This window comes from Numida meleagris, chromosome 1, assembly GCF_002078875.1.
Source record: "Numida meleagris isolate 19003 breed g44 Domestic line chromosome 1, NumMel1.0, whole genome shotgun sequence".
Lineage (NCBI taxonomy): Eukaryota > Metazoa > Chordata > Aves > Galliformes > Numididae > Numida > Numida meleagris.
Window position 1 is genome coordinate 104,654,730 of NC_034409.1, and position 27,958 is coordinate 104,682,687.

The 27,958-nt window shown below is 39.8% G+C and overlaps 1 protein-coding gene across 3 annotated transcripts; it reads left to right on the plus strand.

Moving 5' to 3' along the window:
* On the plus strand, positions 3-27,822 carry MORC3 (MORC family CW-type zinc finger 3). Of its 3 annotated transcripts, none has more exons than XM_021405212.1 (17): positions 3-166; positions 4,961-5,033; positions 7,820-7,952; positions 9,077-9,291; positions 9,557-9,704; positions 10,953-11,100; positions 12,174-12,305; positions 12,578-12,697; positions 13,114-13,211; positions 17,217-17,321; positions 17,434-17,556; positions 17,660-17,734; positions 19,021-19,057; positions 20,512-20,699; positions 21,271-22,093; positions 22,502-22,665; positions 23,110-23,470. In XM_021405212.1, exons 1-17 carry the CDS (start codon positions 128-130, stop codon positions 23,198-23,200), a joined length of 2,712 nt encoding a protein of 903 aa, XP_021260887.1. In that variant the 5' UTR covers positions 3-127; the 3' UTR covers positions 23,201-23,470. The 3 variants fall into 3 exon arrangements, with proteins under 3 accessions (XP_021260887.1, XP_021260877.1, XP_021260897.1); XM_021405202.1 differs by lacking the exon at positions 23,110-23,470 and adding an exon at positions 25,543-27,822 and having other exon boundaries at positions 4-166; XM_021405222.1 differs by lacking the exons at positions 3-166; positions 4,961-5,033; positions 23,110-23,470 and adding an exon at positions 25,543-27,822 and having other exon boundaries at positions 7,820-7,918.

The following is a 27,958-nucleotide window of genomic DNA, read 5'->3' on the forward strand; positions in this document are numbered from 1 at the left end:
GGAAGAGGTTGCGGTTGGCGGCGGAAGCGCGCCGGGAGGGGGCGAGGCGGATGTGCGCGCTTTGAGCGCTCCCCGGCGCCCCCATTCCCTGCTCCTTCCCGCCCCGGCTCTCGCTGCGGCACAAAAGATGGCGGCGAAAACTCAGGGCGGCATCCGCCTCAGCGCGGTGAGCGCCTCAACGTGGGGCCCGGGGACGACGGAGGGGCCCCTGAGGGGCCGGGCGACCCTCACCGAGGGAGGAGGAGGGGCGAGCGGGGGTGGCTGCGCGGGGCCGCGGAGGCTGAGGGAAGCTCCCGCCGAACGCCTCTGGGAGGAGGAAGCGGGCGATTGGACGGCGGCCGCCGCTCCTCAGCCGAAGCGGGAGGCTGCAGGGCAGCTCGCTGTGCCCGGGGCTGTGCCTGGGTGTCCCGCGGGTTGCGGGCGGGCGTTCCCGGCCCTTGCAGGGAGACGGCTCCCGGCGGGAGGAGGCCGGGCCGCCTTTCCAGCCGAGGGCGGTGGGGGTGGGCGCCGCCAAACCCGCAGTTGCGCCGCGCTCCTCGGTCTCGCACTGCTCGCTGCCGTCCTTCCTCTGCAGCTGATCGCTTCTTTATTTACAGTGCGAGCGGAGGTTGCCACAGCTCTTTCGGTTGCTCGGTATGCCGTGGCTGAAACTGGCTATTTTTGAGGGACTTTCTCATGTGTGCTGTGTGCGTCTCTAAGTAACATGAGCGACGCAAACACGTGGCTCGGGGCCTTACTCTGAAATTTGGAATTGAGTGGTGGAGGGAAGCTGGATCCTTACAATACAGCAGCTGCTCAGGTGTTGGAGCGTAAAGCATACCTCACGTGTTGGACTGGGTCATCTTTATGGGTCCCTTCCAACTCGGGATATTTGATGATTTATGATGCATCAGTATGCTCGCAGCGCTACTTAAATTACCTTAAATTAATTGGCATGATTGCAGAGGTTATCTGTAAATGTCACCTTCTTGAAGTTGGGGAATTGCACTTTCATTTCAGTGCTTTAATTGCTGTGAGTGCCTGATTTTATTAGGGAAGGGCTCACCTGGCTATTTTAGATGACATAATGCTTAAAAAAAAAATAAAGGAGGGGTGAAACCTCCCTTTCGCTTTTGAATGTGTTAGTAGTTTTCCTCAAGGGAAAAGTGTGCCTGTGTTACCATCTGTTGTGGGTAACATGACTTGGGCTATGGTTTAAAATCTGTCTCGGGAAGAAATCACATTGGCAAACTTGCAGATGAGATATCTCAACCAGAATTGGTGTAGCTGACAGCAACTGGTAACTTTCTGAACTATATTTAGGGTGTTTTTTGTCAATAGCCGTAACTTAAAATTTTCATTCAGTGTATTTCCAGTCACAACTATAAATTACTTATTTATTTATGTAGGTTTTCAGTGAAGAGATAGCACAGCTGGTAACTGTTGTTTTAACAGATAGCACCTTTCTGTGCCTTAGGACACTGTTTTCCAGCGAAGAGCAATGTAGGGCGGGCAGCCGGTCTCTTCTGTCAACCGCTGCTCTTCGGAAATAAGTTAGGCTTCACCAGAATACATGCATTAGTTTCAGAGGCATGCAGGAACAATACGGGTGGTGTGACGAAGCCTGGCAGTTCGTTCTCACCCTGGCATTTATCTCTTGCTGTTGCTCTTGTAAAATTTTTGCTCAGTTGCACCATGAGACGTATTGTGGAAGTGATCCAGGTTAAAAATACAATTTAAAAAAATGAGTTGTAATTTGCATCAGCTTCCTGATGTAGTTCATTGTGTGGCCATGTAAGCGTACCAGCATAACTGGGAGGGAGGAGGAAAGGAGAATGTAGCAGAAAGGAAACAAGCAGCCAGATGGAAGAAAAGCAGAAGGAGGAGAATGACAGTGGTTGTTCAGCCAGAAGCTGCAAAATAGCTCTAAAAAGCGAGGCTGTTTGCTCAGTAGTGATGATTTCTGTATGAGTTTCAGTAGGGCCAAGTGTCGGGTCCTCCATTTTGCTCACAACAACCCCAGGCAACCCTACAGGCTTGGGGAGGAGTGGCTGGAAAGCTGCCTGATGGAAAGGGACCTTGGTGTGCTGATGGACAGTCAGCTGAATATGAGCCAGCAGTGTGCCCAGGTGGCCAAGAAGGCCAATGGCATCCTGGCTTGGATCAGGAATGGTGTGGTGAGCCGGACTAGGGCCCCTGTACTCGGCATTGGTGAGGCCCCACCTGGAGTACTGTGTTCAGTTTTGGTGCCTCAATACAGAAAGGACATTGAGGTGCTGGAGCAGGTCCAAAGAAGGGCAACAAGGCTGGTGATGGGCTTGGAGAATATGCCCTACGAGGAGAGACTAAAGGAACTGGGGCTGTTTAGTCTGGGGAGGAGGAGGCTGAGGGGAGACCTCATTGCTCTCTTCAAATCCCTGAAAGGTGATTGCAGTGAGAGCGGGGCTGGTCTCTTCTCACTGGTGACAGGACAAGGGGAAATGGCCTCAAGTTGTGCCAGGGGAGGTTTAGGTTGGATATCAGAAAAAACTTCTTTACAGAAGGGGTTGTTAAGCACTGGAACAGGCTCCCCAGGGAGGTGATTGAGTCACCATCCCTGGATGTGTTTAAAAACCATTTGGATGTGGTGCTCAGGGACATGATTTAGTGGTGGGTTGTTAGAGTTACGGTAGTATGGTTAGGTTGCGGTTGGACTTGATGATCTTGAAGGTCCTTTCCATCATGAGCAATTCTATGATTGCACATGAGATGACGTGGAAGAGATGGAATAGTTCAGATTTTCTTGGAACACTAAAATTCCCACAGTTGCTGCTTTATTCTTAAATATTTACTGTTTGTAATTGTAGGAGATGCTTTTCCTGGTGCAGTGAGTCTTTCTGTCATATGAACTATAGATACAGTTTGAAGTTTAGTTGGATTTTCAGAAGGGAATTTACTGCGCTTGGTCTCAGGACCCAAAATGGAACAGCTAACCAAAACCCACTCTCTGGCAAAATCTTTTTGGTTCAGTGTACAGAGCAGCTGGATCATCTCAACCACAGCCGTACTGACATAGCCAAAAGTGAGCATTCACCTGAGGATTAACTCTCGGACTGTGCTCCTTGGTGCTGCATAATTCATAAAGCTAAATGGTCTTAAATATTTCCCACTGGGTTTCCCCTCAGTTGTGCTGGCAGCTGGATATGCTTTGAAACAAGCTAGGGAGTGCCCTAAAACCACTCTTCTCCATCTTCTTAATCTGGTTTTGTTGTGTATCCTTGTTTCACAGCCTTCCATTAGCAAACGATGCTATCTGCTGTGAGGTAGCCTTTCCTGTAAACCGCCCTCCAGGATACTCACGTTTAGCTGAGGGAGCTTTAGAGCCAATAAACAATCTCTTGAAGATCTCGTGTCCTAGCCCGTATCTTCTAGTTTTGTATAACTGTTCACGTTCATGTGGCTGTGGACCACCTCTCAGTTTTTTTCACAACCTTACAATTTGAAACAGCCATCCAGAAAGGACTCGCATAATTCTTTGTTTGTAAAAGATGTTTCTTTTCAAAGTTAGTCAGTGGTGTGCAGCAGTGATACGAGGGATGGAGAGGCATTGCATTACCCAGGCACTGCTTGAAGAGTTTTTCTTGCCATGCTGATACACACTTTGCCTCACAGAAAAGAGGACGCTTAGCTCTGATTATGTCAGCCTGAGGGATGCTGAAGTTCTTTCTTTCCTCAGCATTGTCTGACTGGGGGAGGCTCACAACTTTGAATTCACACCTTTCAAAACTGCAGTGGAGTCTTCTTCCCATATCCGTATTGTTGAGGTTACAATGCCAGTATTTACTGTGTTGGTCCCAGTCTGACTTCTGTATGATAGTTCTTCACTGGCTAGCAGCAAGCTGAGTAGATGCCCAATACTTAAATGTGTATCTTTGTGAGGGTTATTTATTTTTTGCTTGGGTTTTGTGTGTGTGTGTGTAAGTATTCATGTCACGTTTGGACTAAGAAAAATTTGGAGTGGAAAAAGAATCCAGTTGTTGCTGGTGTATTTTGATGATCAGGCTTAGAAAGCAAAGGAACAACTGCTGCCAGCACTCTGAAAATGAGGAGAACAACACAGAGATCTTAAGATCTGCTGAGCTGTCATATGGTAGAGGAGGAAACAGAAAGCTCCATTCAGTCAAGTGCCGTGGTGTACGTGATGTTCCAGTAATTGGGCTTGATGTCTTAGATTCTAAATTATTTGTAGGCATCTATTAGGAATTTTAAAAGAGCACAGTGACTTGAGCTGATTCCATTCACCAGAGTTTATAAAAACAGTAATTTTAAAACACATTGCAGTAAAGCATCTAGTGTCTATCTGTACTTGCAGTCTAGCTTGGTGGAGAAATAGCGGGGTTAAGCTACAGTCTGAAAGTGTGTCCTGTGCTCTCTGTGACCTTTGAATCAAGGTGAGATTTCTTGGCAATTGATGTCGAGCTGACAAACTGACAAATCCTTAAGTTATGTGATCCCTAGTTCTGCTTTTCCTGTTCTTTTGATCTAGGTGAATGTATACAAACCTAGGCTTTCATAAATGACTTGAGGATACTTTTATCACTGACATCTATAAAATATGTCACATAAATATGTATCTTATTGTGCACTTTGCCATCTAGTCCTAGTAGTGCTTGCATTCCTGTAGTTACATCTGATCATAAATGAGGCTGCAATATACGAGCCTGAATTGCCAGCAGTACAAACTACCATTTGGAAGTATCTGACAGGTCCCAGTAACAGGCAGTTTTGATCAATATGGGCAAAAGGAGCAGTGACGTTAGACAGTCACTGGGTATATTAGGTGTCTTTCTCTTTTTCCAGATTAATACTCGTGGTTTAAAATTTACATTTTTAGTATTTGAGAGCTTGTGTTAAGGTTGTTAGTTTGGGTGGAGGCATTGATGGTTTTTTGTAACTTCACGTTGGATTGCAAACTAATGCTATTTTTTCCGTTTTATTTCAGCTTTGCCCAAAGTTCTTGCATACCAACTCTACCAGTCACACCTGGCCCTTCAGTGCAGTTGCTGAGCTTATAGGTACGTGGATCACTAATACTTGCTTGTAATACATTTTTTTCCAGTTGTAATTTTTTGTTTCATCAAGTAAAGCCGTATTCTGTTCCAGCTTGATGTGGTTAACTAGGTTTGAATTTTGTTAGGACAAATACATACAGGCACACATTCAGGTGAGAGAGCGTGCTCATGTAGGAAATTGTTATACATTTTTATTAATCTCTGTTTCTAACTAAGTGGCAAAGGGTCCAACCATGAAAGCATACTGACCAGCTTGCACGCAACCAGCCTGTGTTATTCCCCTTGTTCCTCCACCCCCATTATCCTGTGCTTTTTCCATCCATTGGAGCTTTCCCTTCACTTCAGTGCTTTCTCCAAAACATCTCACAGTAATTTCTTCATGTTGGCACAGTACCCCTTAAACATCCTTATTTTCTTTTGGGTTATGGAGTTCCTGGCTGAAGGGTTATGCTTGAGTGGTTCCTTTTAACAGTCCATCCATCAGTGTCCTAGGAGTTCTGTTATTGCCTTTATCATCTGCTGTTTGTTAGGGTTTGAGTGTATGTTTGATTTATTAGATCCCATTTGTCATTTTGTCTTTCATTTTGAATAACTGTTAACCACATATTCTTCCTTGTTTCTTAAGTTGGGGGATGATTAGTGTACTTCCTCTGTTTCCTCAAAGTAAAGGTGTGGTATGGAAAGACCTGTTGATCTAGCAGTTTGCTGCTGCCAAAGGGAGCAGCTCTTCTGGTCACACATTCCTTTGTTTCCTCTGCACTAGTTTTGTCAGTTGTTAATCCAGAAGAGGAGTAACCTAATAAATTTTCTGCTAGGTAAGGCCAGAATTGTCACAAAGAAGGAAATCATAACCATGTGGCTATGGGAAGGACTAGCTGTTTTGGTGATGAGTCATGGCTGAAAAGCTAAGTCATTTCAGCTGTCTTATCTTGTCGTGCCATACCTGGTTGGAATTAAGAAACGTGTGCTGTGTAAGGCATGTAAACATGCCTTCTTCCTTCCTTTTGCCTCTGTTTTGTCATATGCTTTGCTTTAACAAAGATTCAGAAGCATAACTGTGACATGACTAGTTAGTCATCTTGTTTTTGTAATCTGTCTTTCAGATTTCTATGTGCAGCTATACCTTATGCCAAATATCGAGTAATATTAATTGGGCTACATTATGGAGGCTTGAGTTTTATTTTGTTCACTTATTAAAATGTTAATGGTCTATATGCTGAAAGTTGCTTTTTAAGCCTTAGTCCCTCATGTCAACGTTTTGGTGATTATACTGGTGATTTCTGTTGGACCTCAGTCAGTTTAAATGTAAGTGAACTATTTGTGATACTTGCAGGGGAGGGCTGGCAACCCTGCACTCAGCAGAGGGGTTGAAACTAGGTGATCTTTGAGGTCCTTTTCAACCCAGGCAATTCTATGATTCTATGATAAATTGACTTAAAATATTTTCAAACTGATTGTACTTGAAATGTCCTCTTTTGTTGATGCCAAACTATTTTCATGAACTTTTTCACTGTAGGTGCAATTTGTAGTTTATGCTCACAGACAGCAAGCTGTGAGCTGTGATTCCTTTTTATGGCTGCTGTGTTGGCCTGAGCTGTGTATTTTTGCCTTTCAGTTAAACCTGCAGAACAGATAGTGAGACAGGGACACAAGTTCTTTCATAGCTCTTTCAAATCCTGCAAATAGGAAGTTTAAGGTAAAGCATTTTATACTTCTACAGAAGTTTTGCCGCCTTAGCTCTGAACAACTTGCAGTAGCAAGATACATGTTTGTGGCTGTCAGCTCTGCTGGTAATGAAGTGGAGCAGCAGTAATTCTTTTCACTTAGACCTCCAGCACTTGGGCTTCAGGCTTTTGCTTTTGTTTTTGTTTTTAATGACTGATTAGGTAAGATATTTTTGTGGCCATGTATATGTGCCCTCATCTGGAGTGTGGACAATAAACTTGCCACCTGAAGGCCAGTCAAAAGAGGTGTTTCAGTGGCTGGGAGTAAAGTGAATTTTGCAACAGCTGCGTGGGAGGCAGAAAGCAAAAGTAGAAACTCGTCTGGTTTTTGTTTTCTGTTCTCTGTTTCAGCCGCTCATCTTAGCCAAAGTTTTTGGCTGAGTTATCATTTGCAGTAGCTAGAAAACTTTTCTTGTTTTCAGGCAAGATTTGCTGGCTTTCGATAGAGCTGTTTCACTGTAACGTTTTGATCTACTGTTGTCAACTATAAAGAGGATGGTATTTTAGGAGACTTCATTTTTAGCGCAGCGTTTCCTTTATTAAAAACTTCTAATTGAAAAGCTTTGGGTTTCTGTGTGGAACTTGACTGATATACCATGACTTACCATGACTTTCCTGAGGAATCTGAGTGAGTACATAATTCCTGCAACTATCACATACCTGACTGCAGAGATGAAAAACTGCTACAATTGTAGAGCTCCATTAGTTCACAGTGCGACTCGGCAGGTCATAGGATTACAAGAAGTGCAAAATTGGGAGCCCACAATGTAATACTGCACAAACATCTCTTTGATGAAGTATATTACTGTCATAAAGTTAGGGACAGCAATTCCATATAGCTACAGCATTGCAAGACTGATGTTTGGTGGCTAGATTATGTGTGTATGGCTACCAGATAAGGCTGTGTTACATGTCATGTATGCGTTGAAATACCTTGGAAAGAGTTGCTGTCTGGGATCTTCGCTGGAATTAAGTGCTTTCAGTATAAACATGTTTTAAGTGTTTACTTTTCTATGATTCCTTTTTTTTAGTATCCTGTTCTTGTTTACTTTTTTCCCTCTTCAGATAACGCTTATGATCCAGATGTGAGTGCTAAACAGATATGGATAGACAAAACAGTGATAAACAACAATATATGCTTGACGTTCACTGATAATGGAAATGGTATGAACTCAGAGAAGCTGCACAAAATGCTAAGGTGGATAACCTCTTTTGTGTATTTTTTTGTGTAACAATTCCAATTTCTATTTTTGTTGCTGTTTAACTCCTTTCTCTCACACGTGATCTACTCTGCTCATTTTTTTATTTAGCACTACTGAGGGTGAGTGATTACCCAAGTGAGGCTCTAGAACAGAGATGGTAGTACAGCTTTCACATAGCTTTGCCCATGTATTTTGTCTTCTGATTTCCTTTTATCCTTTCCATCAGCATTCCCGTTTAACTTTCTGTGTAGGGCGTGTACAGTGTAAACTCTCTGTGGTGCCCTTCAGTGGAAGTAAGGAGAATATTTTCCCCCGTTTAAAGATGTTTTAGACTAAGTTTGCGAATGAGAGGCGAGGGATGTTCAATTCAATCCAGTACTCTGGAGTGTTGAAAATGCACTGTGGAAAAGGTAAGGGAATGGAAATTAAATTGATGTTGATTATCATTTTACCTTTTAATATCCTAAAGTGTTTGAATTGTTCTTTCTGCAGCTTTTTCCTGCAGTTAGCAAAGAGGCTGCTGTTCAGGTTCTCTTCTAGTGTGAAAGACATTCGTCTGCTTCCAGATAAATCTCTGGATATAAATTTGAGGAAACTTGAATTCAAATGAACGTTTCCTTTTTCTGCAGTAGTTAATAGCTTATTTGTTAAATTCCACACTCCAGATGCAGTTATCCATTTGTCTTCAAAAGTAATGTGTGGTTACCTATAGAAAATGTGTAGATTGCATATGTTTAAGGAAACAGGGGAAGTGACTAAGGAGGAAAGTAACCTAAGGGGCTTTTTTCAGAATTCATTGCAAAACCAGTGGATAAGTATTAGAAACATATGGGAATGTACCTTTGTTTGATTCCAGGCAGATGATATCTTTTAGGTAATTAAAAGATGAATCTAAGTTTCTCTAAATTCTTGCGGTGTGGTTTTAGGAATGTTATATAGGTGTTGATTCTCAGAATCTGTGTAGCTGCTCACTGTTTAATTGAATAGTAGTTCCCAGTCTCTAGAACGAGAGATGGACTCAATATGGTTAAGACAAATTTGATGCACTTTGCGTGCATTCTTTGGGTTTTCAGTTGTCTGGGGGGCTTCTGCTCTTCCAATATCATTTTTTTCTTTTCAGCTTCGGCTTCAGTGAGAAATCTGTGATGAATGGCCGTGTTCCAGTGGGACTGTATGGAAACGGGTTTAAATCAGGGTCCATGCGCCTGGGAAAAGATGCAATAGTCTTCACCAAGAATGGAGAAACCATGAGTGTTGGTCTCTTATCTCAGACTTACCTCGAAGTGACAAAAGCAGAACATGTCATGGTTCCTATAGTGACATTCAACCACCAACATATCCTTTCGACAGTTTCTGAACAAGAAGTTTGTGTGTATGTATGTCAATCTTGGTTAGTAACATCATTAAAGGATATCTCCTTGTCTTCTTTTACAGATAAGCTTCTGCCCATCTTAGAATTTATTTAAGTTATAATGTGTTAAAAACTTTTACTTTTGAGATGTGGAATGAGAGCATCTGAGGGGTGCAGTGTCCTGTTGCAGAAGTTTACTCATCTTCTGAATTTTTTTTTTCCACTTATTCTCCTTAACGTTTTGCTTACGACAGATAAGTGATCCAGCAGAATCCAAAAACAGTTTGAAGGCCATCTTAACGCATTCTTTATTTTCTACCGAGGAGAAATTACTGGCAGAGCTAGATGCTATAATGGGGAAAAAAGGAACGAGAATCATAATTTGGAATCTTAGAAGGTAAGATGAGGCCTGGTTGCTCATATCTTTTCTTTCATTTGCATTATCTCTTCAGTGTATGCAAGTTCACAAGGGTTTTTTTTTTGCAGAGTAACTCTAGAAGACTGGAGTGTTAGCTGCAGTTGGTGAAATTAGATTTAAATTCATTTGACTGAAGGAGAATGTAAAGGACTTCATATTTCATTTTGGTAAAATATTGTTACTATTGCAGAAGAAAAATTAAAATACATTAATTATAAATCTGGTATCCCAAACCAGTGGGGAAAGACTTGGACCTTTTTAAACTTCTTAACTGTTTATCATAATACAAACAGAAGTCCTAGTAAATAGATGCAGTTAACTATGTTCATCTATGTATGCGTGTGGGATTATTCACAGGAGAATGGATTTTCAGCCTTTTGTAGCTTGGACTTGCTGTTTTCTTTCTTTAAACAGCTGTTGCAGCAGTGTGGCAGCTGGATGTTATCATTTCCCATCTCCTTTCCCTTTTCTCCTTACGTGGTTGCTGCTCCCTTACTTGCAGGGAGCCTGCCTGATGATCCATCTGGAATAGTTCTAGCTTGCCTTTAACAGTGATGGAGCTAATTGTTTGGGAACGTGTTACCTTGTGTTATGCTCTTAAGTGTTTAGTTTACTGCAGTTTTAAATATGTGAAATAGCAAGATATCCATAAGAAGCAATTTCAAATGGTTTTACAGGCCAGTAAGTGTTTAGAGAGCAGACACTGCTTTCTTTCTGCGCAGGGTGCAAGGTGGGTCACAAATCACATGACCTGAGTCTTCATATCTTCTATTTATAGTTGAAAATTTTTAATATACACCTGTCTAATAAATAAGTCACACCTACCTACTACATATTCATAAGATTATACTAGTACAAGGCTACACAAACATAATTGAGTCTTCTGCACTTGTGTGGGAGTCTTCAGTGGTTGTTTGGGGAGGTGTCTTCCCTTCTCACTTCGTCCATGTTTGGGCATAGGGTTTTCTAAGGACACCTAGTCTTCATCTAGTCTCTATTGATTGATTACTGTTTTGGACTTGAGCTCCTATTTCAAGGATGTTGCTCTTATTATAGAAGTCTTGTGGTCAGAAAGGATAAGGAGTATATCTGGAAGTTATAAGCAGAACTGTAACTTGGAGCAAGCACCTTAATTAGGCAAAAATGACAAATAATTAGTTCTGAGATATCAAGTTCACCTCAGTCTTTTTTTCTCTCATAATTAGAATTTTTTATCTTATTTCTTAGAGATAAAAATGATAAAACAGAATTTGACTTCGACAAGGATAAATATGACATCAGGATTCCGGAAGACTTAGATGAAACAGGGAAAAGAGGATATAAAAAACAAGAGAGACTGGACCAGATTGTTCCAGAAAGTGACTACTCACTAAGAGTATGTATTTTTTTTTCAGTTTTTTTTTTTCAGTTATTTACTTGTTTTGTGGAAACCAGAAGATGTATGCTTTTGTTTTAATGTAATATACCACACCATAGAAGTGTTGATTGGAAAGAAGACAAAGTCAGAATTTAAATGTTAGAGCAATGGGTCAACAGTATTTGGAAAACATAAAATGTGTTTATGGGCTTGTGTAGACATCTGCTGGTTTTTTCTTTTTTAGAAGAAAATTTCTGTTTTTTTACATAGTCTTGCAGATACAGTTTTGCTAGTTTTCAGCAGATAAGTGTCCTCTTCAGGCTCCAGAAGAGATCAAGGAACTAGAAAGTAGCTCTGTTTCAAGACCTGCATATAGAAAAGCCCTAGCCCTGACTGCGGGCTAAGTATTGCAGCCATTGTTTACACTGCTGACCCATAGTCTCTGAATGTGTCTCTTACAAGAAAGTGCACCTGGAATTACTAGGTGTTCTGAGTACTTCTGAATAATATTTGTAAGTATTGTTCCAGCTCAAGTACAACTTTCAATTAGCCGAAGACTCACTGAAGTCATAAATTTCCTTCAAATATGGCAAATGAAATGCAGGTTAAAATGCACGGATTGACCCACTTAGAAGGAGATCGTATAGTTTGTAAGTCATTTGGAACAAAGTTAACAGCTGCTTTTTCTTTTAAAGTTTGTGATACAATTTTTAAGCTCTAAATAGGGAAAAAGAATATAGGCTTGTATATTTGAACACGATTAAAAACTCTTACAATGGTAAAACTGTATCTTCAGGCACCTGAATAACTTGCTATAATCACCAAAGTTATCTTTCCATTGCTATTAATGTGATTTGTATTATGTATGTGCATTTGAGTTTCCTGTGTTTTGTGGAGTCAAATTGGAGGAGGAAAAAAAAACAGTTCATAACATCTTAATTAAAATCTGGGTTTGTCTTTCCAAACATGATAAATACTTCACAAACCACATTTCCTCAGGATTTTTAGATGAGTGTAGTCTTTTTAGGGGGTGGCAGTGAGGATCTCATTGCTGTTGTTTTGAATAATGGGAATTATTGTATATTTTGTAGGCTTACTGCAGTATTTTGTATCTGAAGCCAAGAATGCAGATCATTCTGCGAGGACAAAAAGTGAAAACGCAGCTGGTTTCCAAGAGCCTTGCTTTCATTGAACGTGATATATATAGGCCAAAATTTTTGAATGTATCCTTTGATAATATGATCATTGCATGCTGAATTTAATGGTGAGACTTTGTATGTAAGCTGTCTAGATTCTGCTGGGGATGTTGCAGCTGTCCTTATAGGTGTTTTTTTAATAATTTTTTTTATCTTTTCTGTGAAGACATACCAAAGGAACTATCTCAGTATTAAAAAAAAAATACCTGGACCCACTTTAGAATGAGCCCTCGAAGTGCATAGATATATTTTTGTGTCACATGACATTAACCAGACTTTTCCTTAATTCCTGATAAAAGGCTAAAACCGTAAGAATTACGTTTGGATTTAACTGTAGAAACAAAGATCACTATGGAATAATGATGTATCATAAGAACAGACTCATCAAAGCTTATGAAAGAGTTGGCTGTCAGCTAAAGGTAGGAATTTAAGCTGAAAAATATTTTAATGTCATTAGAAATCGTTTTCACTCAAATGCTGATTTTAAAAAAAGAGTACAGATGAAAACTAGTGTGATTTTGTTAATACATCTTATTTCAGTTTGCACAGCAGTTAAAAATTGCATTGAGTTGTATGCAGTTCTTTAATTTTTGAAACTAAACTTAATGCAGAAGATAGAGAATTCAGTGTGCCTTTCAGGACAAAAAGAGGGATGGACTGTAGTGTATTTTTTTATCTGGTGGGTTTGTGTCGAGATCTTTTGGAGATTATTCATAAAGCAGGAGGTTATTTTAACTTGGTGTATATATAAATGATAATTACTTCTGTCAAGATCTTAGAGTTCTATGTACTATTTGTTTTGTTTTTCCTGATAAATCTTTATTTTTTTTAACAGGCTAACAACATGGGTGTTGGTGTAGTTGGGATTATCGAGTGCAACTTCCTAAAACCAACTCATAACAAACAAGATTTTGACTACACAAATGAATACAGGTAAATGTGTGTTTTATATAGACTTTTCATTGAATAGTATTGTTCACTGGGAGATATTTGACCATAAAAGTTTCTGTCCCTTTTAAGTATTAAGAATAAATACTTACATTCCATCATTAAACTGCATGACTGTTTTAAACAGTAGGGGTAGGATGTTAACATCTATGCTGATTGTAACATGTTAATTGTACAGTCAGTGAAATCAAGGGTATGATAATCACCATTTTTAAGCAAATGTCCTAAAAGCAGTTGGTTGCAACTCTGCCCTTCACTGCCCAGAATAACTAGCTTAGATTTGGATGTTTGTGTAGCAGATGACTAAAACTGTGAGATGTGAATCCCACGTGGTTGACGATTCATAATGATTCATCACAATTTCCTAGGGGTTGTTTGGTTTTCGCTGTGTTTAATTTTCTTTCCTTTCAAGATGGTAAGGCTGTTTTCTATCTTCTGTCCTGCTTGGTGTTAAGGGATGTTAGGAGCAGCTGCCTCCCCCCAGCAGCTCTGTCCCAGGATGCTCCCTGGCCCAGCCTGGGGGCCCAGGGTCTGTGTCCATGCTGCCACTTTCCCCCTTGCCGGCTTAACTAGCAGTGAAGTTGAGCACTTGTCTCAGAGATGCAGATACACAAAACACCAATGTGGCTGGCTGCGCATACATTACCATCAGCAGCACCTATGTGTCGGGCTCACATAAAGCACGGATGTTGACAGCCACGTACCCTTCTTCAGTCTCTACCTGTTGAGGAGAAAGGTCTCTAGTCAAGGTGCACACTTCATGTTCACAAGCATACTGAGTACTGTGACAACCCCTCTGTTCACATGGCACCCCTGGCCAAATCCTAGGTCATCTAATCCACCCCATAGGTCCACTGCTTGCTGGCTGGTCCAGCTTGTTGCTCAGTAGGAATCAAGGCAACATTCACAATCATAGAATCGTTAAGGTTGGAAAAGATCTCTAAGATCACCTAGTCCAACCATCAGCGCACTCCTGCCGTGCCCACTGACCGCGTCCCTCAGTGCCACATCCACACAGTTTCGCTCCAGGGACAGTGACTCCACCACCTCCTTGGGCAGCCTGTGCCAATGCCTTATCACTCAGTTACTGAGAAGAAATTTATCCTAATACCCAACCTGAACCTCCCCTTGTGCAACTTGAGGCTATTCCCTTTCATCCTATTACTAGCTACCTAGGAGATGAGGCTGACTCCCACCTCATCACAGCCTCCTTTCAGATGGTTGTAGAGAGCAATAAGGTCTCCCTTGAGCCTCTTCTTTCTTCAGGCTAAACAATCCTAGTTCCCTCAGCTGCTCCTCATAAGACTTGTCCTCCAGACTCTTCACAGCTTCGTTGCCCTTTTCTTGACACTGTCCAGGGCCTCATCTGGAGCGAGGGCCCAGAACTGAACGCAGTACTCAAGGCGCGGCCTCCCCAGTACAGAGTATAGAGGGACGAATGCCTCTCTAGTACTGCTGCGAGGACGACTTCTGCTGAGGATACTATTTCTGATATAAAATATACTGTCCTGACAAAGCACACCTGCAGGTACCTCTGGGCAAACCAGCACAGACTGATGCTTGAGTCCCTGGCCTAGACCTGGGGCCTACTACTCACTGGCAAGTCCAACTTGAAGTTTGCTGGTTAATACACATGCAAATCCATATGCACATCAAGTTTGATGAAGATGCAGGCACTTGTCTTTTTCCGTCTGCCCCCAGCAACTGGCAACAGTTGCTGGCAGCACAAGGCTAGGAGCCTTGCTTGCTGCAGCAGCTGACTCCACACCTGCAGTCTGACTCCAGTAGCTGGCACATATTTCTACTCATACGCACAGGTCTTACCAGTAGCTGACACTTTGTCTTTGCAGTGCACATACATGTGATAGAGAGTGAGAATATGCCAAGAGTTTAAATTTAATAAGTAGGGTAGGCTGCAGGGATCAAGCACAGTGATTGGTTAGTCAAGTATACTGGCCTGCCCTGTTTTATATGCAGCTTGTACTTTTTTAATACTCTTTTCTGTCTGACACTGCCCCCCCCCTGCACTGCTTCTTTCTGATCATTCTTGCACTGCATGTTGCCTCACCAGTTGGCGTGGTTCCACTGATCTCCCTCCAACATCTTTGCCTTCAGATTTGCATCCTTATCAGTTTCTTGATAAGACCAAGTTTTGTTTCTGATTATTGTCTTTGTTAATACTAGTTGGTCGGGTTTTATGATTCTGTGTTTGTCTCCTTTCTTTTTCTTATCCTCACAACTGAAAAAATAAACATATTTACATGTCCTTACCATTTAGCGTGACTGACCAGGATTTTTCCTGTCACTGTCTCCCTTATCATATGTCAGGTTCATCTCTGTACTTGTCTATGGCTCCTTTGACCAGATGAGCTTAAAGGCACACATCTCCTTCTTTATATCCTAAGACTTAGTTTCAGTGTGGACTTAAAAGTTTTGGGGTGTTGACTCGCAAACATAAATGGGATTGACTTTGGCAGGAGATGTCATCAGCTTTTTCAAACTGTGTATTTTGCCCTTCAGTCCGTTGTTGGTGTTCCCCTGACAAGGACAGCTGAACAATCTGCAAAGCCTTTCCTGAACTGCCTGTTTGTATGCAGCTCTGCATATACAAGTAACCCAGAAACAGCATCAGAGTGCTGTAACAAACAAAAGTGTTAATTGTAGTAGTTGAGGAGCTGTGGCAGGATAACTCTGGTCATTCCTGCCATTGAAACCACAACTTGCAGTGGAGGAGGAAGAGGACTGGTAGCTGGCAACATAACTGCTGCAGCCGTTACAGTTCAGTCTGCCTGTATTTTTAAATAGCTCACTGTATTCTTCTTTGCAGTGGTGATGCCATCTTCAAGCAGTTCCTGTGGCTGCCACCATTGAGCTAGCAGAGCTGTTAATGAGAACACAAGTTAAAGCAGAGCAGGGAATCATTCTCATGCTTGTTGTTTCAGTACAAATGTTCTCTGAACCATTTCCTTCGTGGTAGCACTAACTGCTCCTTTGGCAATGGGTATGCCATAGGATAGGCACTTCCATTAATCAAGTTGTACACTGTGTTTCTGCAGGCTGGCACAGTGAGCGCTGAATGTTTTATTTTTTAATTTTTTTTGGCACTTGTAGTATGTATTCTTGTAAAGGTTTTTCGCTTGTTTCTTTGTTTTACAAAAGATTGCTTCTGCAGATTTTTAAAATGTAAATTTCCATCCCAAAACAGAAACATAATACCGATGCTGTAGTGTCTTGATCAGTGTGAGCTGACAAAAGAGTCGTGAATCAATCTAGGTGTTGCTGTTCATTTCTGCCCCTTTGCTGATTCCTTCTTCAGGCACCAAAATTCATGACTTGAATTCAGAGGTGTTCCAGATGGAAACTGTCTAGGCTGGACTAGGTTCTTTATTCCTCTTCCACGTTACTCTTTCCTGTATGCCAGCTCTAATGGTCATACAGTTGCACAGTGAGGAGTTTCCTGATCAGAAAACTAATCCAGCTAAAAATTAATATGGGGGAAAACCACCCTGCTTCTTTTAGCAGCATGTAGACTATATACTACACTGAAGTGAATATACATTTGCAGTGTCAGTAAAGTATTGCTTTATGCCAGCGTAGAGTGATAGTGAGCCTACATTTAATATTGATATACATAGCCCAGTGCTGGACTGACAGAGGCAGCTTTGTACTTGTTTCTTTTATGATTTGAGTTGAACTAATGAATTGGCTTCGGGGTTTGCGTTGTACGTTCACAGTGCTTCTGAATCGAGCACTTCATTACAGTTAAAAAACTGTCTGTGTCCCAAGTCAGATTTCTTCTAACTTCATATCTGACAAACATGTTCCCACAATTCCAAACTTCTGGGGTTTACTAAAAGTGAAAAGTGTACTATTGTGTAAATCTAAGTATTAGGGTGGTTCACATACTTATTATTTCACTGTTGTTTATAAACATTCTTTCTGTGCTAAGATTTTATTACTTCACGTATTCTCTGAAAAACTTGTTTTCAGGCTTACAATAGCAGCACTAGGAGAAAAGCTTAATGACTACTGGAATGAGATGAAAGCAAAGAAAAATGAAGAGTATCCATTAGCTTTACCAGTTGAGGAGATACAGTGAGTATCACTTTCAAACAGAAGAATGTTACGTACTGTCATTACTGCTTTATTTGTGATTGTGCAGATAAATTTTTCATGTGGAAGTTCTGATATGTTTTTTCCGTTACAGAAAGCAGCCTGATCAGACATGGGTGCAATGTGATGCTTGTCTGAAATGGCGGAAGCTACCAGATGGAATAGAGCATTTGCCCGAGAAGTGGTTCTGCTCACTGAACCCTGACCCACAATTCCGGTAAAATTATATTTAGATGAATATCTAAACACTGCTTTTACTTTTTATTTTATTGCCTAATGTAAGCACGTATGTTAAGCTCTTTTTTTTTTCCTTAACTCAGGGATTGTAATGTGCCAGAAGAACCAGAAGATGATGACTTAATACATCCCACATATGAGAAAACTTATAAGAAAAAGTAAGTACCAGAGACTTCAAGTGTTCCTACGCTAGAAAAGGAACATGAAAGCTAAACACCTTTTTCTCTCACCTGTGGCATAATTGCAGCTCTTCTGAGAATTTATCCAGTCAGAAAACAGTGCCCTGAAGTCAAGACCTAATCACAGCAGTGGATAGATAATAGCGTTTTTCTTTTCATAGAATCACAGAATGGCCTGGGTTGAAAAGGACCTCAAAGATCACCTAGTTTCAACCCCCCTTGCAGTGAAGCAGGCTCACCAACCACTGCAGCAGGCTGCCCAGAGCAACATCCAAGCTTGCCTTGAGTGCCTCCAGGGACGGGGCATCCACAACCCCTCTGGGCAACCTGCTCCAGTGCGTCACCACCCTCTGAGTGGAAAATCTTCCTCCTAATATCCAACCTAAACCTCCTGTCTTAGCTTAAAACCATTCCCCCTTGTCCTATCACTGTCAACCCATGTAAACAGTCATTCCCCCTCCTGTGTATAATCTCCTTTCAAGTACTGGAAGGCCACAATGAGGTCTCCCTGGAGCCTTCTCTTCTCCAACCTAAACAAGCCCAGTTCCCTCAGCCTTTCTTCACAGGAGAGGTGCTCCAGCTCTCTAATCATCTTAGCAATCTTAGATGATCTTAGTTCATCTTTTCTCTTTTATTAGCATGTTGACATGACATTGAAGGTAAAGAGGCCTCTCATTTAGTAACTAGTAAGGAGAATAGAGCAAGAAGTTGGTGTTCAGGTACAGCTCTCAGAGGGGCAGTGTTTCATAGCAGCAAACTGTATGAGGATAGTTTGGTATGTTAGAGAGAAACAAGTCATTATGGCTGTTAAGAGCCCTTGCCTGGGTGACTATTATTTTCAAGGACTTCATTGAAGCAGCTGAATTGTTTAATATTTGTTTATTTGTTCAGTATATTTGTTTAAGAATTTGGGGGTTCTTAGTTAAGATGCATGGAAAAAAATGACTTGAGCAATCTTAATGAATTGCTGGTTTACATTCTGAAAAGCGCTTTCACTGTTTTTTAAATATTTTTTTTAATTTTAATCTGAGAGAGAACATATTTGAAGTTGAGCTAAATCTAAGCTGAATTTAAACTGCAGTAGCTTCTAAATTCATGCAGAAAATTTTCATTCAGTGAAGTAGAAAGCTTGTTAGAAATTCATTGTGTATAGCTGAAAATAAGATGTTTAGTTTTAGATTTAAGTGAGGTTGTTTTGGTTTCACAATTAGTTAACATTTTGAATCTAAGCACTTTCCTTTTTCTTTCCCCTTGCTCCTGTGCAGAGACAGGGAAAAACTGAAGAAGCGCCTAGAGTACCAGGTAACTCTCCTGAACTTGATGGCAAACCAACTTTGGTAGCCGTTATTCTTTCTGGCACCACTACTACACAGTTTGATCCAGTGGGCTAGGCTTTGAGTTAGATTGCTTTAAATAGTGGCCAACTGACGAGATCAACAGCCTTTTTGACTGCTGTATAGGCTGCGCTCACTACTGGTAAACCAGAAATCCCCTGTCTCTTCTGTCCAATGATAGAAGTCAGTGGTGCATTTTATATGTTGTACTGAAAAAAGAGTTTGAAGGGGATGAAGCTGCTTCACAAAATAATTCTAGAAAAGATGTCTGTTGCTGCTCCTTGTTTTTATAGCACGATATCTAATTGTTGAAAGTGGATTTTTTTGTAGAGGGGTGTGTGATGAGGATATAAAAGTAAAGGTGCCCTTAAAAAAAAAAAAAAAGGCAGCGTGGGAAGAGTGGAGTTTATAATGGCTCTATTTTTGAGTTTGTTTTGCAAGAGGGCACTCAAATTCAAATGGAATACAGAGGCAAATAAAAATGATCTAGTGATAAGAGTATGCAGATTGGAACTCAGAATCAAATTTCTGAAGTGAGATGTAGCTTTCAAAGTAACTGTTAACCTCAGACCACTCAATTTTTGGAGAAGAGATTTTCCACATGCTGTTGTAACCTATCTACTTGATTGTATTAATTTTCCTGCAATTAGTTTTATCCAACTAGAAAAGTTATTTCTAAAAGTCCAAAATAAACAAAATAGTTTACAAACAGAACTAATTATTAGCAACTTTAAGAGAGGTGACTGTCCCGTGTTTTGTGTATGACGGTCAGACTTCAGACATGGGTACAGAACAGGTTGGGAAAAAGTACTCCCCTGGATTCTACATGGTACCTAAAATTGGTATTTCTTGAGAAACACTTTTAAGATCAGATAGCTGCTTTCTGACAACAATAAATCTCTGCGTGGGAAGGAGTTTGCAGCTGCAGTCTTCTGAGAAATCTACCAGAAGTCTGTGACCCAGATTTAAAAAGCAAATTAAAAAAACAAAACAAAAAAAAAACAAACAAAAAAAACAAACAAACAAAAAAAAAAACCTTGCTACTTCCAAATATTTTATGATTTTTTTTTTTTAGTACATGACTTAAACCAGCATGGAAAAGATGTGAAGGAAACAGTTAACACACATCAGTAGAGCTTAGTTGTTTTCTGTCCTGTTTTGTTTATTTTTTGTGTGTGTGATCATTAAGCTGATAACTTTTTTTGTTTGTTTGTTTTTAACAAGGGGTATAGTCCACCTTTCTTATTGCAAAATATTGAGCCAGGGTTCAAGGAGATTGCAAGGCTTCTCCACACAGCAGTATACAGAAGAAATATCTGTCATAATTTTAAGTGTTTTCAGATAGTTAGTGGAACTACTTGAAACTTATTCTGAAGACTCTACTAACGTCTGTTGCTTTTCATTCTTAACATTATCTTATAGATCAGTAATGAAATGCTTTTAAAAACACCCGTTTCCTCAAGTAAAGACTTTAGAACATTCTCACCTGTGAGTGGAAAGGAAGCTGTTCCAAGAGCACTTTTACCAGAAACTTCAAATGCTTCTGTCAAAAGACCTCTACTTGTTTCAAATAGATCAGTATCTTCACCTCATTCTGATTCTGATAACAGGTTAGTGAACCTGTGCAAAATAGATTGATTTATTTCTAAAATTAATAATTTTTAAACAAAAATGGTGTTAGGTGTAGTCCCATCTTTGGGTCATAGCTGCCAAAGTTTGTGTGTCATTTTTTGGTAATACAGGAAGAACCATGTTAGTTAACGATGCCTAGAAACTTCGTGAAGAACAAAAGTGAGAGGAACAAAAAAATAAAAATGTACTGTCAAGGAAAAATGCTTACTGATTTGCCTTAATTTAGGAAAAGACTTTATTGTGTTAACATCATTCTACAGGTTTTCCTTAACCTCTCTTATAGGTCTTCCCTACCCCAAAAATTTTGAATCTTTCTCAAAATAATATATGAAAGTAATAATCTAGTGTGTGGATGTCAGCCGTTGTTTTTACAGAAAAGGTATTTACTGTGACTACTGATCTTAAGATACTCGTTGGGGAGACATACCTTTCTAGTTATAGAGTAGTAGTTTTGAATTGCGCTTATAGAGATATTTAAACATAGTTTGAAACAAATGACTTTGCAGTATTTGAGCACTACAATAATCAGTTTAATATTTTCTTCCTCAGTCTCAAACGGAAGATACTCATCAGTGTGACACCTTTAGCTATAAAGACACCTCGTTTAAATGACAGAGCAGTCAACAGCCGTGATGATGATGATGATGTCATTATTTTAGAGGAGAGCAGCACTCCAAAGCCTTCAGCAGATTCTGACGTTCCAGTGGTAAAAACGGAACGTATAAATGTTGACCAGGAGGAGCACAAAAAAAATGGTGATGTAAGAGAACCTTGCAGTGCAAGTACTTCAGAATCAAAAAGCGAACAGCTGACCTCTGCGACGCAGACGGAGGTCCCAAATTTGGTTGTTAAAAAGGAGGAGGTGGAAGATGACATTGATATTCAAGTTCCCGGCGCAGAAATGGAAACTAACCAACACAATGGAAATAATCTTTCTGAGACATCTGCAGATCTTGGAAATGAACTGAGAAATCAGCTGCAATTAGTAAACAAAGAGAAAGAGATGTACCAAAGCAAATGTGAAGTATTAACCAAGCAAGTAGAAACACTGGAACAGAGGATACTAGAAATGAATAATAAGTATGTGAAAAAAGAAATGTGCCATCAGTCAACTGAGACAGTTTCTTCATTTGCAGAAGAAAATGTTCCTGAAAGAAGTTTGGCAGAAACAACCCTGCTCTATGAACAGGCCTTAGAAGAAATAGCAAAACTAAAAGAACAATGCAGTACTCTGCAGAACTTAAAAACTGAATGCAGCAAGTGTGCTGACGGTGAAAGTAAGAGTGAGGTAGATGAAATTGCTGTGCAGCTGGATGATGTTTTCAGGCAACTGGACAAATGCACCATTGAGAGAGATGGATACAAAAGTCAGGTATGTCTGTTAAAACAGTGGCGTATTTTAAATGAAGAATTTGACATTCCACTTTATTAAAAGGATGTTTTGTAGCAGTTCCAGTGCACAACATACTGTGTGGTTAAATTCAGTCCACTTATTAATCAAGCCACCTAAAAGGGTGAGGAATAAATATAATCTAGCCTAGAATCTTTTGATTTTTTTGGATTCCATTGACAGCAATAAGCAAACTTGAGAGAGTGACAGTAGGCTGAGAGTGCAGTGTGTTCAGCTGGCTACTTTAAAACAGTTTATGTAGGTTGCAATATCATAAAAGTGCCACCAAAAACCTGAATAAAAGCAGTCAACAAATGTTTTGTATTGGTTGTGTTTATTTTAACACAACAAATTGATGTATGAAATTATTTATTTTTATTTATTTGCTAGGTGGAACTGCTGGAAGTGGAGAAAAATAAAATTGCGTGTCAATGTGAAGAACTTAAATCAGAAATTGCAGAGTTAAAAGCTTCAATTCCACAAGCAGTAGCACGTGCAAATGATTCTACAGCCAGTAATGTAGAAGACACTGTAAATTTTTCTGATGGAGAAAGGTATCAATCTTGTTCTTTCTAGACTACTCCAATTAAGATTTTGGTTGGTCGATTGTGTTTAAAAGACCTTGACAAAGATTATGTCTGACAATCATATAATAAAATGTGGTTCTTGGAATTATTTTTACTGCCTCTTTTGACTTACAAGTTGGTAACACTTACGCTTCATCTTTTCATCCAGTGATTTTTATTTTAGTTCTGATTTAAGTACTTGTTTAAGCAGCACTGACAATTGCTCAATAGAATGTCATACTGACACTTCTTTAAATACTGAAAATGTTACAACAGTTTCTAGATGCAGCTTGCAAAACAAGCGGAGGGAGAAAGGAGGCAGGAAAGTGGAGGGGTGATCATTAGCTTATGCTGTGTAGATGTTCTTTGCTTTTGCATGCTATTTTTATTTCTTAACTCAATAGTACCATACTGGAAAGAGTTTGTTTTCAGTTTTAGAACTGATTTGACCTTTCCCGTAAGAACTTGCTGCAGACCAATCCTCTGGAACTTCGCCTATGCACAGGATGTATCTTTGAACTAAACAAAAGTTTACACCTCCAAATAGGGATCTTGCTGCTCTCCATTAGTAGAAATAGTAAACACATAAAAGAAGTACGTGTACAAGATGGAAGCAAGCAAACTCAACGTACACAAGTCCATGGAATCAGATGAGATGCATCAGAGTGAGCTGGCCAACTGATGGAGAGTTGGCTTTGTGATGATGTCCAAAAGTCTTTGGCAGTCAAGTTTAAATAAATAATAATAATTAAAAAAAAAAAAAAAAAACAGGGGTTGCCCTGCCTATATTCAGGGCAGGCAGAAAGGAGGATCTGAACTACAGACTGGCCAGTACAACAACCTCAGTCCCTGGGAAGATGCTGAAGTAAATCTGCCTGGAAGCTGCATGCAAGCTCATGATAGGGTGATTAGAAACAATCAGCATGGATTTACTGAGGGCAAAGATTGCCTTTCCAGCTTGGTAGGTAACCTTCTCAGAGAGATGACCAGCTCTGCGGATAAGGGGAGAGTGGGTCTTTGTTTTAGCAAAGCTTTCAACATAGACTGCCATAATATTATAATAAAATTTTGTGAGATATGATTTAGATCGGTGGACTAGGTGGTGGGTTGTAAAACTGCATAGCAGACTGCCAGTCTGCTAAGCCTGGGGATCAGTATCAAGGCCAGTAATTGTTAATGCCTTCATTAATAGCCTAGATGACAGAGCACAATTAACTTGGTAAGCTCACAGTGACAACAGTTTGGAGGGAATCACTGATACCTTGGGCAGTAGGGCTACTGTTGAGGGACCTTGAAAAGCTGGAAAAATTGACTGAAAGAAATATTGTGGAAGTTCAGCAAAGGCAACAGTGATGTTTTGCACTTTTGCTAGGAATAATCTGCAGCTGTACAAATTGAAGACCTGGGCGTGGTGGAGGTGGATTAGAAGATGAATGCAAATCAACAGTGCCTCTTGTGGTGGCAGTACCCAGTGCCACCTATTGGGCCCTATTGGCAAGAGTTCTGCCAGCAGTTTTATGGAAGAGATTCTTCCCCTCTGTTGGGCAAATGTGGAGTTCTGTGTCCAGTTTAGGGCTCCCCACTGTATGAAAGGCATTAGCATATAGGAGTAAATCCACTGGAGGGCTACCAAGATGGTTAGGGAGCTGAAGCATCTTAGAAGGGGATGCTGAGGGAAGTAGCCTTGGGAAGAGAAGACTACCTTGAGATCCGATATCCTAATGCTTTCTTCTGCAGCTGAATGAAGGTGTAGAAAAGATGAAGCCTGACTCCTCACAAGCACAGAGATGGGATGAGAGGCAATAGAAACAAGCTGAAAGAAGAGAAATTCTCATGAGATAGAAGAAAAAAAATAGTGTTCACAGTGAGGGCCCGGGAAAAAGGGTCCCAGGGAGACTGTGGAATCTCCATCTGTGGAGATTTTGAGAACACAAGAAGGTTGTAAGCAACCTAATCTGAGTTAGCCATTCTTTGAATGTGTTGTTGGGGGTGGGAGGAAGGGAGTGGATGACTCCTGGAGAACCCTTTCAAGCTATAGTTGTTTGGATTCTGTTGGTTTTTGTTCCGGGATTCAGTCTCCCCTGTATCTGCCAGCATTCTACTTTCTGCTTACTACATCTGACTTCTTCTACATAGAAGAATTAGAAATTGCATCCATTACTTGTGGTGTACTTAAGGTCCTTTGGAATGTAATGACTCTATGAAGAATGGCTACTGGAGATAATAAAGAAAATAATGGTAAAGGAAATGCTCAAGAAAAGGGATGAATGACTTAGAAGCAATTTGATCAGGAAAAGGATAGGGCAGTGGAATCATGAAAGAAAGCAAAAAGAGGAGAAACAGTATTTTCCCTTTATTAAAATTGCTACTTTGTCATGATATTTTCAAACCTTTGTCCAAACTACTCTTCCATACCTTCTCTTTTTTTCTTTCCTCTTTGTCTTCTCTTCTTTTGTTTCCATAGATGGTGGTAGTTTGCAATTCTAAATGTATTAAATATTTTTAAATACTGTTTTAAGAAATGAAAAGATATTGTAGGATAAAGCATTATGCCAATATTTATTTGCTAACTTTAGTAGAAGTATTCAAAAATACCTTTAATCCATTCTGGGAAAGGCAGAAATCTTAGTATTTGTTTGAAATGAAGGCAATACACACCTTCAAAGCTAAAACTCAGGACAATAAGCTTTGAAAAAATGATAGATCTTGAAATTATCTTGTTGCAGTTTCAACTGCATAAGCTTTATGGAAGTCACGTACCAACCCTTTCCATTATTGAATGTTGGTTCCAACTTTATTAATTAACATTCTGTGTATTTGAATGTGAAACTTCATATCTAAACATCTCAAATTATTTCTTCACAGCCTGAAACTGCGCTCCCTTCGAGTGAATGTTGGACAGCTTTTGGCTACAATCATGCCTGATCTAGACTTGCAACAAGTAAATTATGACATTGACGTAGTGGATGAAATTTTAGGGCAAGTTGTAGAACAAATGCATGAAATCAGCAGCACTTAATATCTTAAGATTTTTGCAGACCCCTACTTGGTCTTCCAGTATAACCTTTATATAGGTTCAGAAGTGTAAATATTGCTTCTTCTCTTCATGTATTTCGCAATTTGATCAATAAATGTATATACTCTGTGCGTTTAGATGTTCCCACAGATGCAGTGGGTATTATCTCAACTTCCTCTTAAACGAACACTGTCAATATTGACCAACCTCGATGTACTTAAAGACTTTGCTTTTAAAATGTATTTGTAATTAAATTTGCAAATATTTTTATGATTAAGAATGTTAATACTTTTCTACAAATGTTTTGGTTGACTTTTGGTCTTATATACGCGTTGATACTTGCAGTTTTCTTCCTCATCCAAAATCTTAGCAGTGGAATATATTGAAAATGCAAAAAAAAAAAAAAAAAAGAACTTTGCTGATTTTCTTCCCAGAACAAACCTCAGTAACTTTATTGTAAACTACAGTATTTTCATTGCTATCAACAATGTTGTATGTTGCGTTAATCGTTTAGGAATGTAACTAATAGATGAAAATTTTGGCCATATTGGTAATATTTATGTCTTACTACCAAAAGAAGAAAAATTCCTTAGGGGTTTTATCTCGAATATGGATGATCTTTGACACCCTTTTGGATTTTCTGGTGTTGCTAAAGGACATTATCTGTACATAATCTTGCAGCATAAACAAATCCATGGGATATTTCAGCCTTTTCAGTCTTGGAGACCACATGTCCGTTTGTGTCCTGCCCTTGGTACTTGATTGTTACTTCCTAGTTCCAAGAACGTGACTGTGTTTGAGTGCATTCAGAGGGATGATCAGTTCTACCCCATGGTTCCCAATTGAACACAGCAGTACTGGTTTATAAGTCCAGTATGTTCCAGTACACAAGTTCAGGTGGTCAGTATTCATGTACAGCTCTTGCCTGCCTTTTTTCCAGGTCAAAAGCAGCTGGTGCTCTGTTGGAGAGAACATATGCAAAGCTCGGGTAGGATTCCTGGAGCACCTCTGCTGTAACACCACCTGTTGAGGCTTTAAAGCCTTACATCAGGGCAGTCTAATGCAGAAAATAATTGGCATAGAGGCTCTGCAATGTATACAAATATTTGCATATTTTATCTCAGAAGAAAGTGTTGTAGCATTAAGCAAATAGTCTGCCCTGGAGTCTCTCGTGCTGAAGCTTACCTTTCAATCAGAATGTGCCATGCTGCATATAAAAGGGTCAGACTACTCAATCCTTGCTTAACTAGAAAGAAACTAGTAGAAATATTTTGAGAAGGAGGCATGTTTTCTTATCTGTTGTGTTAAACGACAGAGTAAGCTAAAGCTGAAAATGTTCAAATGTCACTTGTTTATGCTGTCTTAATGTTTAGAGGTCTTTTATTACAGGTAAGATAGGTGAGTCCCTCTCTTTTTTTCCCCTTTTAAATAATCACAGTAATTACTAAGCCACTAGTTCTATTACAATGGTGACAGTATTCAGCCAACTGCATGCTTTTTCCATTGAAGTCATCAGGAATAGGAGGTGGCAAAGAGCCCATCTACCTTTTATCTGGTGGCATTCATCATCCAAACAGTGATCAAGAAAAACAGTTTTTGCTTTAAAAAAAAATCATGAAACTGCATTCAGTGTTTGTTCCTAGGAATTGTCCTTTCTGTAAAGCCAAGGGTTTTGGCTTTTGCACTGTTAACTGTCCATGTTTAATTGGATTATGTTCTGTTTAGTTGTAGCTCGGTTTCTTTCAGTGGACAGTATTTTGATTTCAAGATGCTTTCTGTTCCAGTACACCAATAAGGATAATGCAATACTGCTTTGCTTTATGGCTAAATTGAATGTTTGATTTTTGGAGAAGTGGCTGTAATATAACTTTTAAATATGACTTTTTAAAAGTTTTTATTTTCCATTTTTTTGCTGTGTAGTTTTCAGTTTATCATTATTTATTATGTTTCATCAGATTCTGTAGTTGAGTTTATTGTAGATGGCATAAAATATAGCATATGTCTATATTAAAAATGGAAAATTTACAGTGTACATTTACACTCTGAGGAACAGTGGACTAATGGAAATGCTTTTTATTTGTCAAAATGTATTTTTTGTAAAAAATAAATTTGAATTTGCTGGATCAAAACTTGTGATCAGGTGCTGTGTTTCCTTTTATAAATGAGTACGACTGTTACCAGCTTTCCTTAAGTCTTTAGGCTGAGAGGAAAGCCGCCTCGCTGTGGGTGTGACAGGCTGTGGTAATCTCCAACGCCCGCCGCCCA

Excerpts from the sequence above, each read along its gene's own strand:
- MORC3 (XM_021405202.1), top strand. The coding sequence starts at position 128 with ATGGCGGCGAAAACTCAGGGCGGCATCCGCCTCAGCGCG. Across the intron at positions 12,698-13,113 it reads GAGTTGGCTGTCAGCTAAAG|GCTAACAACATGGGTGTTGG; the intron begins GTAGGAATTTAA and ends TTTTTTTAACAG. Across the intron at positions 22,666-25,542 it reads AATTTTTCTGATGGAGAAAG|CCTGAAACTGCGCTCCCTTC; the intron begins GTATCAATCTTG and ends ATTTCTTCACAG.